Source organism: Rattus rattus, chromosome 15 (assembly GCF_011064425.1).
Source record: "Rattus rattus isolate New Zealand chromosome 15, Rrattus_CSIRO_v1, whole genome shotgun sequence".
Lineage (NCBI taxonomy): Eukaryota > Metazoa > Chordata > Mammalia > Rodentia > Muridae > Rattus > Rattus rattus.
In genome coordinates, this window is record NC_046168.1 from 18,356,025 (window position 1) to 18,368,909 (window position 12,885).

The following is a 12,885-nucleotide window of genomic DNA, read 5'->3' on the forward strand; positions in this document are numbered from 1 at the left end:
GTGACAGTGGAACCGACCTCATAAAGCCAGAGCACTCAGTGCAGAGCTTCCTTGATCTATAGCAAGCGCCGAAGACGAATCAGTTCTCATGGTTCCTTCTTAGGTTCTCTGACCATGAGAATGCTTAGCTGCAGCTCTGCGCACCATATGGGCCACCACCTGCCATCCAATTACAGGACCGAATCAGTCCTGCCACACTTCAAAAGCCAAACTGCTCCATTGGATTAGAGGCCATGGCCTTGGCCTTTGTGAATGAAACACCTTGTGACTGAAGCCATCCCTCTTCTCCCAGGAAGGGAGGTCCTCATTGGGTACATCCGGGATTCAGGAGGTGACCTTGGCTCACCAGTAGACTGGGGGAAACCATGTGAATTTTCAGGAGTCCACAAATAACCAACTTGATTGAAATCTGTACTAAGCAGAAGCCCATTGGGAAACACAGAAAGAGTGTCAGTGCCTGGGGTAGAAAGACAGGTTGCTTCCTGACAGGTCAGGAGTCAGCAAGGGCTCCTTCTTTTAAGAGCCCACACACCAATAGTATAGAGGCTGTGTTATGTTCAGACCCTTTATCTGAACTTCTAAGAAGCCGTCAACCACCCACCATCCACATTTACCTATTGCTCTCTATGTACCATCCATCATAAATCTATCTACTTGCAGCAATCATTTTTCTCTCATCTGTGTATCTATCTATCATCTAACGTTTAATCTGGATATCTAGCCTTTATTAATCATGTTTACCGTCCATCCATCTCTGTGTCTCTCTAGACTCCATTATCAGTCATGAGTTAACACAATGTATACTTAAGCACGGGACCTCTAGCTTCCAGGAGAGGAAGCAACAGTATTTCCAGGAGGGTTGAGTGGTGAATCGACCTGGGAAAGCAGAATGGGGCTGGGAGGAAGGGGCAGGGAGAATGCCTGGGCTCTGGAGTCAGGGCATAGCATATGGTGCTACCATCCTCCCCAGCACCACAGGAGCTAGAATCCTGCCTCATCCTATAGGTAGGTGGGAAGCCAGAGCTGTGGGGCCTGAATAGAGGCAGCCGCCAGGAGAAACTTACTACAGTAAGCTCTTCCCAGCAATGGCTGCATACCAGTATTGTCTGAGTAGCTTTCCAAAACCAAAACCAAAATGCTTATGCCTGGACACCACAGATCAGCCAATCAAACCTGATGCTCAGGCCAGCCCTAGGCACCTGTGTTTCCAAAGTTTCCAAGTAACGATCGTGACAGCCACCGCTGAAAATCATCCTACAGGGTCTGTGATTCTTGCCACTTCTCTCTGAAGGACGGTAATTCCCACGAAAAGAGAGTAGGACATGGGCTCTGAGGAGATCCAGGGAGGCACCTAAGTCTGCTTTCTGTGCTGAATCCCCATCTTGCATAGGGGGCAGTGGCGCTGCTGCAGAGAAAGCTCAGGAGGTGTCCCCACACTAGGTCACTCTGGAAGAGTTGGGGCCAGGTGGCCTCTGAAGACCTCGTCCTTCTTCCTTCCTCTTTCTTCCTTCCTCCTCCTCTGGGTTGAGGAACCCCAGAGATGTTTGTGACAGCCATAGCCGGAAGCAGACTTGGGAACCACACTCTCCGGGTGCCATCTCCCTCTTGGTGCAATGTAAAAGAACGCTCTGGACTCTGGCTTGCATACCCATGCCTACTCCAGTGAGCCAGATCCAAGTCCTTACCGTCCCCAGCACCCACTGGATTGGCCTGTCCTCAGTATTAAAAATACTGGAAGGCCAGAGGGCAGACATTTACCCTGTTCCTCAGCGGCTTGGTGCTTTGAACAGTGATGGCTCTCGGAGGCGCAGAAACTACGAATGCCTAGTCTTTGAGGCTGTGGGAAGCCAGACCACAGCTGAGAGGATCTGAGGCTCACACGAGGGTCAGCCTACAACCAGGCCAAGTTGTCTGCAGGCAGTGACAGCTGCCTTAGGCTTTATTCCTACCCAGGAGCAAGAGTGAACTTTAGGCCCCGCTTGGCAGTTAGTAGAGACAAATAGTTCTGAGTGGTCTTATATTTCCTCCCCAGCTCTGTGGCTTGGTGTGGCCCTGTGAGCACTCTAGTCCTTGGTCTCTTATCCTCTGTCCCCCTCTTCTCTTGTGGACCACCAGACCGCTTGCCATCCCCTACAGAATCCCCCTCCCCTGGCTGGAACACAGCTCTGCTCTGTCTGTCTCCTTGAGAGCTGAGGACAAACTGGCCATAATTTATGCTCCAGCATGATCTAAAGGGGGGAAAGGCCCCATTATGCTATCAATTATCCTGTGATGGGTGAAATGCAGGCTACTGAGCCAGACGCCAGTGGAAACCCCATTAGACAACAGGGTTCGGCTGCTGAGAAGTCCCCACAGAACACCGGGCCGTCTGTTGTGCGCTGTGCGCCTGGGAAGGATAATGTACCCGATCAAATGTATAATCAGTTACCTGGAGAGATGACTGTGCACTGCCTGCTCAGCAAAAGGTGACTTCTAGATAAAGCCACCACATGTCCCATGCTCCTGCTGGGAGCCCTGATGTGCCTAATTCACAGATGGAAGGTCAAGAAGAGCGGCAGCAAGAGAAGTAGGTGTGGCCTCAATTGCACTCCATCTCCGCCCCGCGCCCCCGCCCCCGCCCCGCCCCCGAACCTGCACAGATCTCTGGGGTTTGGATCTGGCCCAACTCAGGATCACAATTAGGGACTTTTGAGAACACAAGAATGAAGGAACCATTTCCGCTTTGCTCCTCTTCACGGGCATTCTAGGTCTCCTTAAATATTTCTCAAGCTCTGCCCTCTGGCCTGAGTAGATGCTAAGCAATGAGGAAGACATTAGAAGGGGAGGGAGACTGTCGTCAGCGCATGGCTTAAGTCACAGCGCCAACACCTCAGACTTTCTGTCTGACTGGAAGAAAAAATCCTTCCTGTACAGATCCGGTGGCCTGTGGAACAGCGATTTACATCTTGGGCACCCAGGAGATTTCATAACAAAGGCTCTTGGCAGAGGGGTGGGGGGTGGACAAGACTTTGATGGGAGTTTGAGCAATGACGGGGAGACTAACACCTGGGAACTGAGCAGCAGGTAATGAGGGCCCCACCCATTCACCCACTTCTGGGCTCTGAGCTGGAGCCCCGGTCTGCACAAAGCAGTGTGGTTATCAAGCATTTGCCTGTTATCTGGGCAAAGACGGACGAAGGAGAGGGCAGACAGTGAAGACTCTAAATAGCCCCATCTTCCACCAAGAGCAATGGAAGAAGCCTGTACACTACAGCTCATTCAGGCTTATATGGTGTGAGTCCTGCTTTCTCCAAAGTCTCAGTCAGAGTTCTTGGGACAGGTCCTTACCTTTCGAGTGGCTCAGTCTCCTCATCTGTACACTGTGAATAGTGTCTGTTATGCCTGTAGAGCCCTTCCTTTTATATCTGGTCCTGGTGGCTGTTAGGTAAATGGAGCAGGTTCTGCTGACACAGCATACTGAGGGCATTAGGAATTCCATGACATCAAAGGGCAATCCGGTAGGCTTTCATCATAAGACTGGCTGGGCCTGGGAGTCTCCAGTGAGCCATAGAAGACTAATGGTGCTAAGAGTTAGGGACAGACAGAGCCTATTCAGGACATGATGGGCACAGGAAAAGGAAAGGAGCAGGGTCTAAGGCTTTGTCTGGTTTCCAAGTGTCAAAGGTGACACTCAGGGCTCAGTCCCTTGGAGAAGTACTTGGATACCAGTTGATGGAAGGAGAAGGAAAAAGGGGTGTATGGTGTGTGGTGTGTGGTGTGTGGTGTGTATGTGTGTGTGTGTGTGTGTGTGTGTGTGTGTGTGTGTGTGGTGTAGGCGGAAGCAGAGAGGGTGCACATGCACACAAACCTTGGCAAACCCTGTGTCCCATAAGTCCTCCAGAATCCAGCTCCCACCTTCCGGATCCCTTTCTACTCCTCAAGCCCATAATGTTCATCTCTCTAGAGCAATGGTCCTCAACCTTCCTAAAGCTGCAACCCTTTAATTCAGCTCTGCATATTGGGGTGACCCCCAACTATAAAACGATTTGTTGCTGCCTCATAACTGTAATTTTGCTTCTGTCATGAATCATAGTGTAAATATCTATGTTATCTAATAGTCTTAGGTGACCATTGTAAAAGAGACATTTGATGTCCGTAGGTGTTGTGATTCACAAGTTGAGAAACCTTGCTCTAGACTCTGCTCTCCCTGTGGCGGGTGCACACTCACCCCCAGAGGACACACATTTCTTCCTTTCTGAGGGTTTTCTGAGGCCATTACCACATCCCTTCCACCTACAGATAATCCCAGCCACCACCACCCCCCAGCTCCAACCCCCAGTACTCACTGAACAGGGGAACTCATTCATTCACATCAACAGCTGCTCATTGAGTATCTACTACAGGCCCGACCAGTTGGTCACTGGCTCGTGAGCAGACACAGTCATTCATTCATGAAAGAGTGGAGTTGGGCTCAGTACAGTTGCTAGAGACAGAAGCTATTGTGTGGAACACAGGAAGGACAGGCTCTACGTTGCTTTTAGCTGACACTCTAGCTGCTGTCTGGAGAGTAGAGAGCGGGGTCTGGGGGTCACATCAGATAGAAAAAGAAGGCAATGGGTAGCAATGGCCCCTTCAGTCTAAGAAGGCGAAGAGGACTGAGGATAAAGCTGGCTAAAGGGATGCAAGAGAGGGGAGAATGGATGCTTTCTCTAGCTTCTGTTTCCTCCCACACCAACATCAAACAACCCCGTCCTGGAGGGAACCAGTCAGATCAAGGCCTGGCACTGCCTTTGCCCAGGGGGGCAGAGGGGTGAGGGTCTTCATTTGCATTCCATTGCAGTCCCCATCCCAGCAGCTTTGATTCGGTTTGATGTCTCCTTCATCGTCTTCCCAGGCAGTCAGCCTTTCATCCTCGGGAGGCAGTGCCCAGCCCAGCTGCCTGTCACTGGCTCGGGCTCTGTCACAGTGGGGGGTTGGGGGGGATGGAGCAGAGAGGAAAGGGGGAATTATTCTCCTCTCTCTTGGGTCTCCTCCTGCAAGAGCTCTTCTGAGGCTTGCCAGTTGACCCCTGAGACCCACGTGAGGAGGACAGCCAGCGTGGCTGTCAGCTTCAGAGGGATCCAAAGCTGGCTTTGCTTTCCTGGTGGGTCCAGTGAAACTGAGAACTGGCTGCACCATCGAAGCAGTGGGCGACCATCCGCAAAGGAGCTTGATCCCTGCCCATGGCCTTCCTGGGTAGAGGACATGTCTGAGGCTGGGTGCTGCCACTGGCAGCAGTGAGGGGGCTACCATGGGGAATAAGGAAGAGATCACAGGGGCTTCTGGACTTGGGAATGGCATAGTCTGGCAACCTTGAAAACTGCACACATAGATGCAGGTTCAGATGAGTTGGTATGGTTCTTACTTGTCCCTTTAGACCCATAGATGTTTGACTGATATGGCCTGGAGGAATTAACAGAAATGCCCTATGGAGATGCCAGTGTAGCTAGGACAGAGCAGGTAGGGGTGTCCTTTGTTTTGGCTCCATCCAGATAGGCATCCCAGAGAATGCTGGGAAGACTCTCAATGGCCTGTGAAACACTGACCAACGGCCTGGAAGATTTAAGGAAAATCTGGCTTCTTGGGTTGTCCAGACTAAGATGACGCCCAGTTCAGTGCTCCACACCTTACCTAAGAGGCAGCAAGAAGCCTGTGGGTAAACAGCGAAGACGGCTAAGAGTGACAGAAACAAGCATTTATTGAGCACTTGATCTGTGCTGTTCTTAGGACTCTGTCCTAAGAGCTTCGGAGAAGTCCAACTCACTTCATCCTCACCTGGCTCTACCCAGGGAGTGTGCATGCCTTGTTTAAAGTTACCTAGCCAGAAAGTACTAGAAACAGTATTTGAAAGAGCCTCATTTCCTATCAGGGGTGCCTACCTCTTCCTGTTCTGTCAACCGTGACTCTCTGTAATCCACTTAAGCAAAGTTTTAGTTGATCCATAATTGGTATTCACTCCCTAAATTCATGTCTGTGGGGTGTCAGAGATTTACCCAAGGAGACACCATCAATGGGGAGCAATTACACAGCAAAGGAGCACCCAAGAGCTTCTGGAGAGCCCAGCATAGGATGTCCCAGTGCTCTATGCTCTGCCCAGAGGAGGAGTTTGCAGACCCCTGCCTAGTCTACACCTGAGCTAAAGCTTTGTGGGGAGGAGAGATGCCTCTAGCTCTATCAATGGACTTGTGTGGACTGTCCCCTGTCTCCTGCCATCCTACTCACCAGCCACATAACTGGAAACCATTGATTCTCACTCTTCTCACCGTTTAACCCCAGGGGTCTCTCTAGCTAGCGCCTCTTTAACAGGCAAGCCATGCCCCCAGCACCTGGAGGAAAGGGAGTGAGAAAATTCTGCAGCAGTAAAAGAAAACAGTCCACTATCTGATTGAGGCCCGTGGTACCTCAGCAGCCATGTACCCTTAGGCAGGAAGTATTGCTTAATGCTGAGGGTAATGGATTAATCAAACTTTGGAAATTTAACTGGGATTTGAGCATTATCATCAAGATGTTGGCATTTGGCAAGTCAAGTGGCTCTGCTGTCAACCACCCCTTGCCCTTCCGGTGCCAATCGCCCCGCGTGGCGAACAATGTGCTCCCCAGGAGAGTCTGTGGTAGGGATAGGCCGGCTAGGCCAAGCCAAAGCCTGAAGCTCCCACATCAAGCCCTTTGTCTGAAGTGGTACAGCAATGCCCCTGGGTTACAAACTCTCCGGTTGTAACGAGGACCCTTCCCCCTGCCAAGCTGCTCTGAAGACCAGGTCAGACAAACGAGTTAGCGCAGGAGTCTGCATCTCTGCACAGCCAGAGATTCCTGCGAGCAACTCCGTTGCCTTTTTACACACTCCAGCCAGCAGCCTGGGAGGCTCAGTCCACGGCATTTTATAGGTGGAAAAAGCTCAGAGTCACACGGGGGCTCTGAGACAATAAGTCTCTCCTAGGCTGGAAGAACGGGAGGTGTTATGTGCTGCTTGGCAGGGAGAGCAGACAGGAGGCAAATGAGAAGCAAGGTCCCAGGGTTCTTTTTCGAAAGCCCTGACACCAGAAGGAATTTCCACTCCATCCTTGACTACACTGCAGAAAAGAATTCCAGGCCAGCCAGAGTGAGACAGAGTTGAAAGTTTATTATAAGGGAGAGCAGCATATGTTTCAGATATAAGCCCTGGCAGGGAGGGGGACAGGGAGAAAGAGGAGAAGGAGAAAGAGGAACAGGGAACACTACACACTCAAGTGTAGCTCTGGAATCACTTGGGAGCAGGTGAGAAAGGAAGCCAAGGGCTCTCCCGAGTCCTTGTTCAGACCTCCAGGTTGTAGGTCTGCAGGTCGAATCTCTAGCCTACCTTCTTGGAAGCCTTCTGGGCATAGCATGTCCTCTCTCCAAACCAGCCCAGAGCTTTGCTGGCCCTAACCCTGACTCTCTGGCTTGTAGCCCAGAGCTATGAGATGTGACTATCTAGTAGGAAGACTGACTGCTCTCTGGGGCTCCATGGCAGAGTTTTGGGGCCCATAATGCAAAAGCTTTGGGCTCCCGTGTACCACCTTTCCACCCACGGAAAGAGAAAAACCCAGAAGCAAACGCCCCTCCCCCAATCCCAAGGTCCATCTCAGGTTCATTTCCCAGGCACACAGTATGTTTTCAATAAACACTTTTGGAGAGGGACAGCCAGAGAGGAGAGCCAAAGGGTCTGGGATGCACTGCTTGGCCCTTCCACGGGTGGCTATAAATACCTTCCCTTGACACTTACCTGGGTACTCTGACAAACTTAAGCCTATCTCCCACGGGGATATGACATTCAGATCCAGAGCCAAGCTGCCATCTCTGGGACTGGCACCTACCTTCCAAGATGCCATTCTCCTGCCCCCAGAACTCCAGGCACTTCTGCACACCCAAAGATATCAGCACTCCCAGTTTTAAAGAGAAAAAGAGAGCAGCCCTAGGACCTAGAAGCAGAGAGTAGATGAGATCTTGGCTGGAGTTCACTGCATCCCAGAGCAGAGATGACTTTTTTTTGGCCAAATCAGAGCAGAGCAAATCAGGGAGGAACAGCATTCATTTCCTTTCCTTACGGCATAAAGAATCCCAAATAATTTTGCTATTACTGTTTACCAGGCACTGTTCCCCTAGCAACACCCAGAACCATAGGCAGGGAGGCCACATTGTACCCATTTTATAGACCTAAAAAACTGAGGCATGAGGCAGTTAGTTATACAGCTGGGCAGCAAGGAAAATGAATAGGACATGCTAGGCCTGCCCAGCAGGTCCACTCCAGACTCAGCATCCTTCTAGCCCTTGATACAAAATACAAGCCTTGGAACTCCATGGTAACAAAATCCAAAGAATACAAACCAATGACACTCAAGATCCAGAGGGCAACATCTGCATTGTGTAGCCTTCGCCAGAGAAGTCTGGAGCCAGGTCTGTTTTGCTGTCTTGTAGCTTTTGGGAATAGTGAGCTAGCTACATTTTCCCTGGAGTCATCAAAGTGGTCAGCAAGGAGGCAGCTTGGCACCCTGCCTGTTGAAAAAGGTCTCCAGAGAACTACATAGCAAAGGGAGACTTGGGGAGGAAACAACAAATAGGGGGAGAAACACCACTGGCAGCAGGAAAGAGGCAGGATAGAAAGGCACTGTGGATGAATTTTAATGCAATCAGAAAGCCGCCACAATGAAAATAAAGGAATACATTCAGGTGTCAGGAGGGTGGGGCAAGAAACTGAGTCCCAGGCTTCAAATCAACATCACAAAGGAGGAGTCAGGCCTTCCTGAATGGAGGAGGGAGAATTTTTAAGGGGGAGGTCCAGGAATGAAGAAGCTACGGGGTTTTAGTCTTTTGGAAATACTGTCCATGAACTTGGAGCCCTCTAAGGGCACCCGGTTGGGCAGAGGCAAGCTTTAAATGCTCCCAGGAAGCCCTGGAAATTCTTCTGTTTCAGGCTCCTCCCAGGAAGCCCTGGAAATTCTTCTGTTTCAGGCTCCTCCCAGGAAGCCATGGAAATTCTTCTGTTTTAGGCTCCCACCTTCCTCTCTCCCAGCTTCCTTTCTTTAAGGCAGTGGTTTTCAACCTGTAGGTCCTGACCCCTTTGGTGTTGAGCGAGCCCCACACAGGAGTTGTATATAAAATATTCAGCATACCAGACATTTACATTACAACAGTTCTGAAGCAGCAACAAAAGTGTCGTGGCTGGGAGTCACCACAACATGAGGGGCCATATTAAAGGGTCACAGCACTAGGAAGGTTGAGAACCAGTGCACTAAGGTTTTAATACTTCCTCTTTCTCTCGTTTCTACCTATCCAGTTTCTCCCGAGTTTGCTTCCAGTCCTTTTATGCCACTTCCACGTTTTTTCCACTGCACCCTTTACACTTTTTCTCTCATTCTTCTTGGTCTCTTACGTCCATTCCCACCCCAGAGCTTGCAGTTGGTGAATTAGGGGCACTGTAAGCCTGAAAATAAAGTGAGGTTGGAGCGCACAGCCCTACCATGACCCAGGGTTGGGTGGAGCAGCCCAGGCCAGGACAAACCCAAAGTTTTCCCTGTCCAAATATGGTAGCCTGCCAAGCTGCTAGTCCACGGGCCACGAGTTCACAACATGTCCAGAAGTTAAAATTCACCCATCATAAATGAGTGCACCAGGCTGATAGGGGAGGACCTGGAATGGCTAGAGAAGGAGTGTTCTGCTCTGTACAGGGCATGCTGTCACTCTATCTGTTCCATAATCAAATTGAGGGCCTGATATTGAAGAACTTGTGCTGCAGCACAAAGAGCTAGCATCTCTCTTCAGGGAGCCATCTGGAGATAGGATGTGGAGAGGAAAGCCAGACAGAAACCATCTCACAAGCGAAGCAGTGAGAGAAAGTAAAAGACAAGGCACATTGATCAAGAGGCTGTCCTAGAAGAACGCAGCCACAGCACCCTCCAGAGCAAACGGCACCAGCCGGGGTTCTGGGAAGACTGCCTATTTCACCTCATTCTTACACTAGAAAAGATGGGGTTTAGAGGGAGGAAGGGCACACAAGGCAGCCTAGATGACCCGTTTGCCCTAGGCTAGAAGTCAGACCTAGGACTAGGCTTCGCAGAGAGCTGCCTTCTAGAAGCAGGAGGAGGCAGAGGGAGTCGTTGCTATCCGTCTCTCGCTCCTCGCTGACGCCGACACGCAGCTCTGTTTGGATGCTCTGCACCCTGCACCTCCCACCTTCCCTGCCACCACCACCTTGCGCACGCTGTAACCCCGCTGCTTCCAGCCAAGCTCCTCCCTCCCGCCCCACCCACCTCTGATTGTGAGCTCCATCCCTCCCTGCCGAACTTCTACCTCTCCCTCCCAGTTGCTTTTTGCTCTGGCTGTGAGTTCCTTCACCTCCCGCTAAGCTCCTCCCTCTCTCTCCTCATTTGGCTGTGAGCTCCGCCCGCTTCCGCCAAGCTCCTCCCCTACCCCGTTCTCCTCCCTCTCCGGCCTCGCCCTTTTGCCGGCGGCTCCTCCCCTGCTCCCTCCCTCTGCTCCGCCCCTGGCCCGGGTAAGCATCTCTTAAATTTGTTCTAGAAGATAGAAAACTCTTCGTGGGTATGCTCAACAAGCAACAATCTGAGGACGACGTGCGCCGCCTCTTCGAGGCCTTCGGGAACATCGAGGAGTGCACTATCCTGCGCGGGCCGGACGGCAACAGCAAGGGTGTGTTTGTGTGTGTGTGTGTGTGTGTGTGTGTGTGTGTGTGTGTGTGTGTGTGTGTGTGCGCGCGCGCGCGCGCCCGCGCAGGCATATGAAAGATGCTAGCGACGCCGTCAGGTGGTCCTCGACGAGACCAAGAGGAGAGGAGGCCGTGGGTCTCTCTGCTCTGTGCCCCTTTCTGTCACTGTCTCGTCCCCTTCACATTTTATGCTCATATGGGGGGATGGGGAGGGAAGTCCTCTTCCGACCGCCCTGTCTCTGTCCCGTACGTCTCTCTCCCTGGATCCTCAGGGCCATGGCTCAGCCTGTCCTATCCCCTACAGGGTGCGCCTTTGTGAAGTACTCCTCCCATGCCGAGGCACAAGCCGCCATCAACGCTCTACATGGCAGCCAGACCATGCCTGTGAGTGTGACCCTCAGAGTGCGTGCAGGGTCTCATCAACCTTACTTACCACTGTTTCCCAAACCAGGGTAGATTTAGGTAACCCAGAAAAGGTGGGACTTAAACATGGTACTCGTGGGAGACCTTAGTATAGCACCGCACAAAAAGCGCGGGGGTGGGACGGGCCAGGGCAGGGACTTTGGAGGTGAAGACTGAAGCAAGTGGATCTCATGTGCCATCCTGGCTGCAGGGAGCCTCCTCCAGCCTGGTGGTCAAGTTTGCAGACACTGACAAGGAGCGCACAATGCGACGGATGCAGCAGATGGCTGGCCAGATGGGCATGTTCAACCCCATGGCCATCCCCTTCGGAGCCTATGGCGCCTACGCTCAGGCAGTAAGTGAGGGCAAGGGTGGGCAGGGGTTTGTTAAGGAGCTCCCCTCTCCCCAGCTCCAGAGAACAGGGATGCCGACCCGAGGCCTACTGTTCCTTTGTAAATCAGCCAGTCAGTAAAGACTAAGGCAGGCAAGGGGGAGGCCTCAGGGCTAGCTTTCTAAGAGTAGAGACCAAAAGCCTGTACCGGTTCCCCAAGGCTCAGAAGTTGGTGTCCAGGAGCCGAGCCCCTGGTGGGAGGGCTGCCCCTCTGGAAGCATGTGATATTTTTTCCACTCCCTCTGCCCCAGCTGATGCAGCAGCAAGCAGCCCTCATGGCATCGGTCGCTCAAGGAGGCTACCTGAATCCCATGGCTGCCTTCGCTGCCGCCCAGATGCAGCAGATGGCAGCCCTCAACATGAATGGCCTAGCAGCCGCACCTATGACCCCAACTTCAGGTGAGCCAGTCAGTCTCTGACCTGGGGAAAGGGTAGCAGGACCCAGGCTTGGGCATCATTACAGCTACTAATGTTTCGTTCTATAGGAAGAACGCATGGGGTCTAGGCCCAAGTACTTTGTCTCAAAAATGTTCTAATCTGTAGGAGCCCCAGGGAAGATGAGATGTGGGTACCATGAAATCCACAATAAGATTTCAGGGGGAGATAGCTTCTCTCGTGTTGTCCATCCATGGTCCTTGCCTAAAAGCAACTCATTTTTATCTTTATTAACAAACACTGTCTGGAAATAGACAATGACATGAAAACATTCCCATTTGAGGTTCAGCATAGTTCTGCCTGCATAGTTGCCATGTTCTTTCTCTTAAGCCAACCTTGATAAGTGGACATTTTCCAAGAAACTACACAATCAGCTAGAGAACCACATGAGTCATGGATGAGCACTGGAATCAACCCATCTCACAAAACATGTTTTTGATTGGCTCTTGGCTCTTGTCCAGTACAATTTTGCCTCCTACCCCCAGGACATCTGGCAATGTCCACAGACATTTTTGTTTGCCACAACTCATAATAGAGAGTGCTAGCATCTAGTGTGTAGAGGCCAGGGAGTTGTGGCTACACACCTCACAATATATAGTCGGCTCCCTATAAAGGACTATCTGGCTTCAAATGACTAAGGGGTCAACACTGAGAAGCCCTAGGCTGCAAATCTAAGAATGAGTTGATAGAGTAAGCTCCCTTTTACCAAGCTTTCTGGTTTTTTGTATCAGACCACAGTAATGTTCCTGAGGTCCAGCTATCCCTTTCCAAGCTTCAAGCCACAAAAGATTGAGATATTCCTGGGCTCAACTAGAGCATCACCCTATTAGTTCTGGTCCCCCATCTCAGGGACATTCATGGTAGTGGATCAGCCTCAACTAGGGTATAGAGACTGACAATTTCCATTCTGCAGGGCCTCAGTACAGTAACATTCCTCCATCTCGATATCCACCACCTAGAA

General features: G+C 51.3%; 1 protein-coding gene across 24 annotated transcripts in view; it reads left to right on the forward strand.

Moving 5' to 3' along the window:
* The window catches only part of Celf4 (CUGBP Elav-like family member 4), a 276,171-nt gene that overhangs the window by 240,400 nt on the left and 22,886 nt on the right, over positions 1-12,885 (forward strand). For 12 of the 24 annotated variants that reach the window (XM_032885428.1, XM_032885441.1, XM_032885435.1 and 9 more), the window contains exons 4-7: positions 10,555-10,680; positions 11,001-11,080; positions 11,310-11,453; positions 11,741-11,888. In XM_032885428.1, the coding sequence (XP_032741319.1) occupies positions 10,555-10,680; positions 11,001-11,080; positions 11,310-11,453; positions 11,741-11,888 (498 nt within the window). Of the gene's footprint in view, positions 1-10,551; positions 10,681-11,000; positions 11,081-11,309; positions 11,454-11,740; positions 11,889-12,885 lie in introns of all 24 variants that reach the window. The other 12 variants (XM_032885427.1, XM_032885439.1, XM_032885434.1 and 9 more) reach the window with 2 other exon arrangements.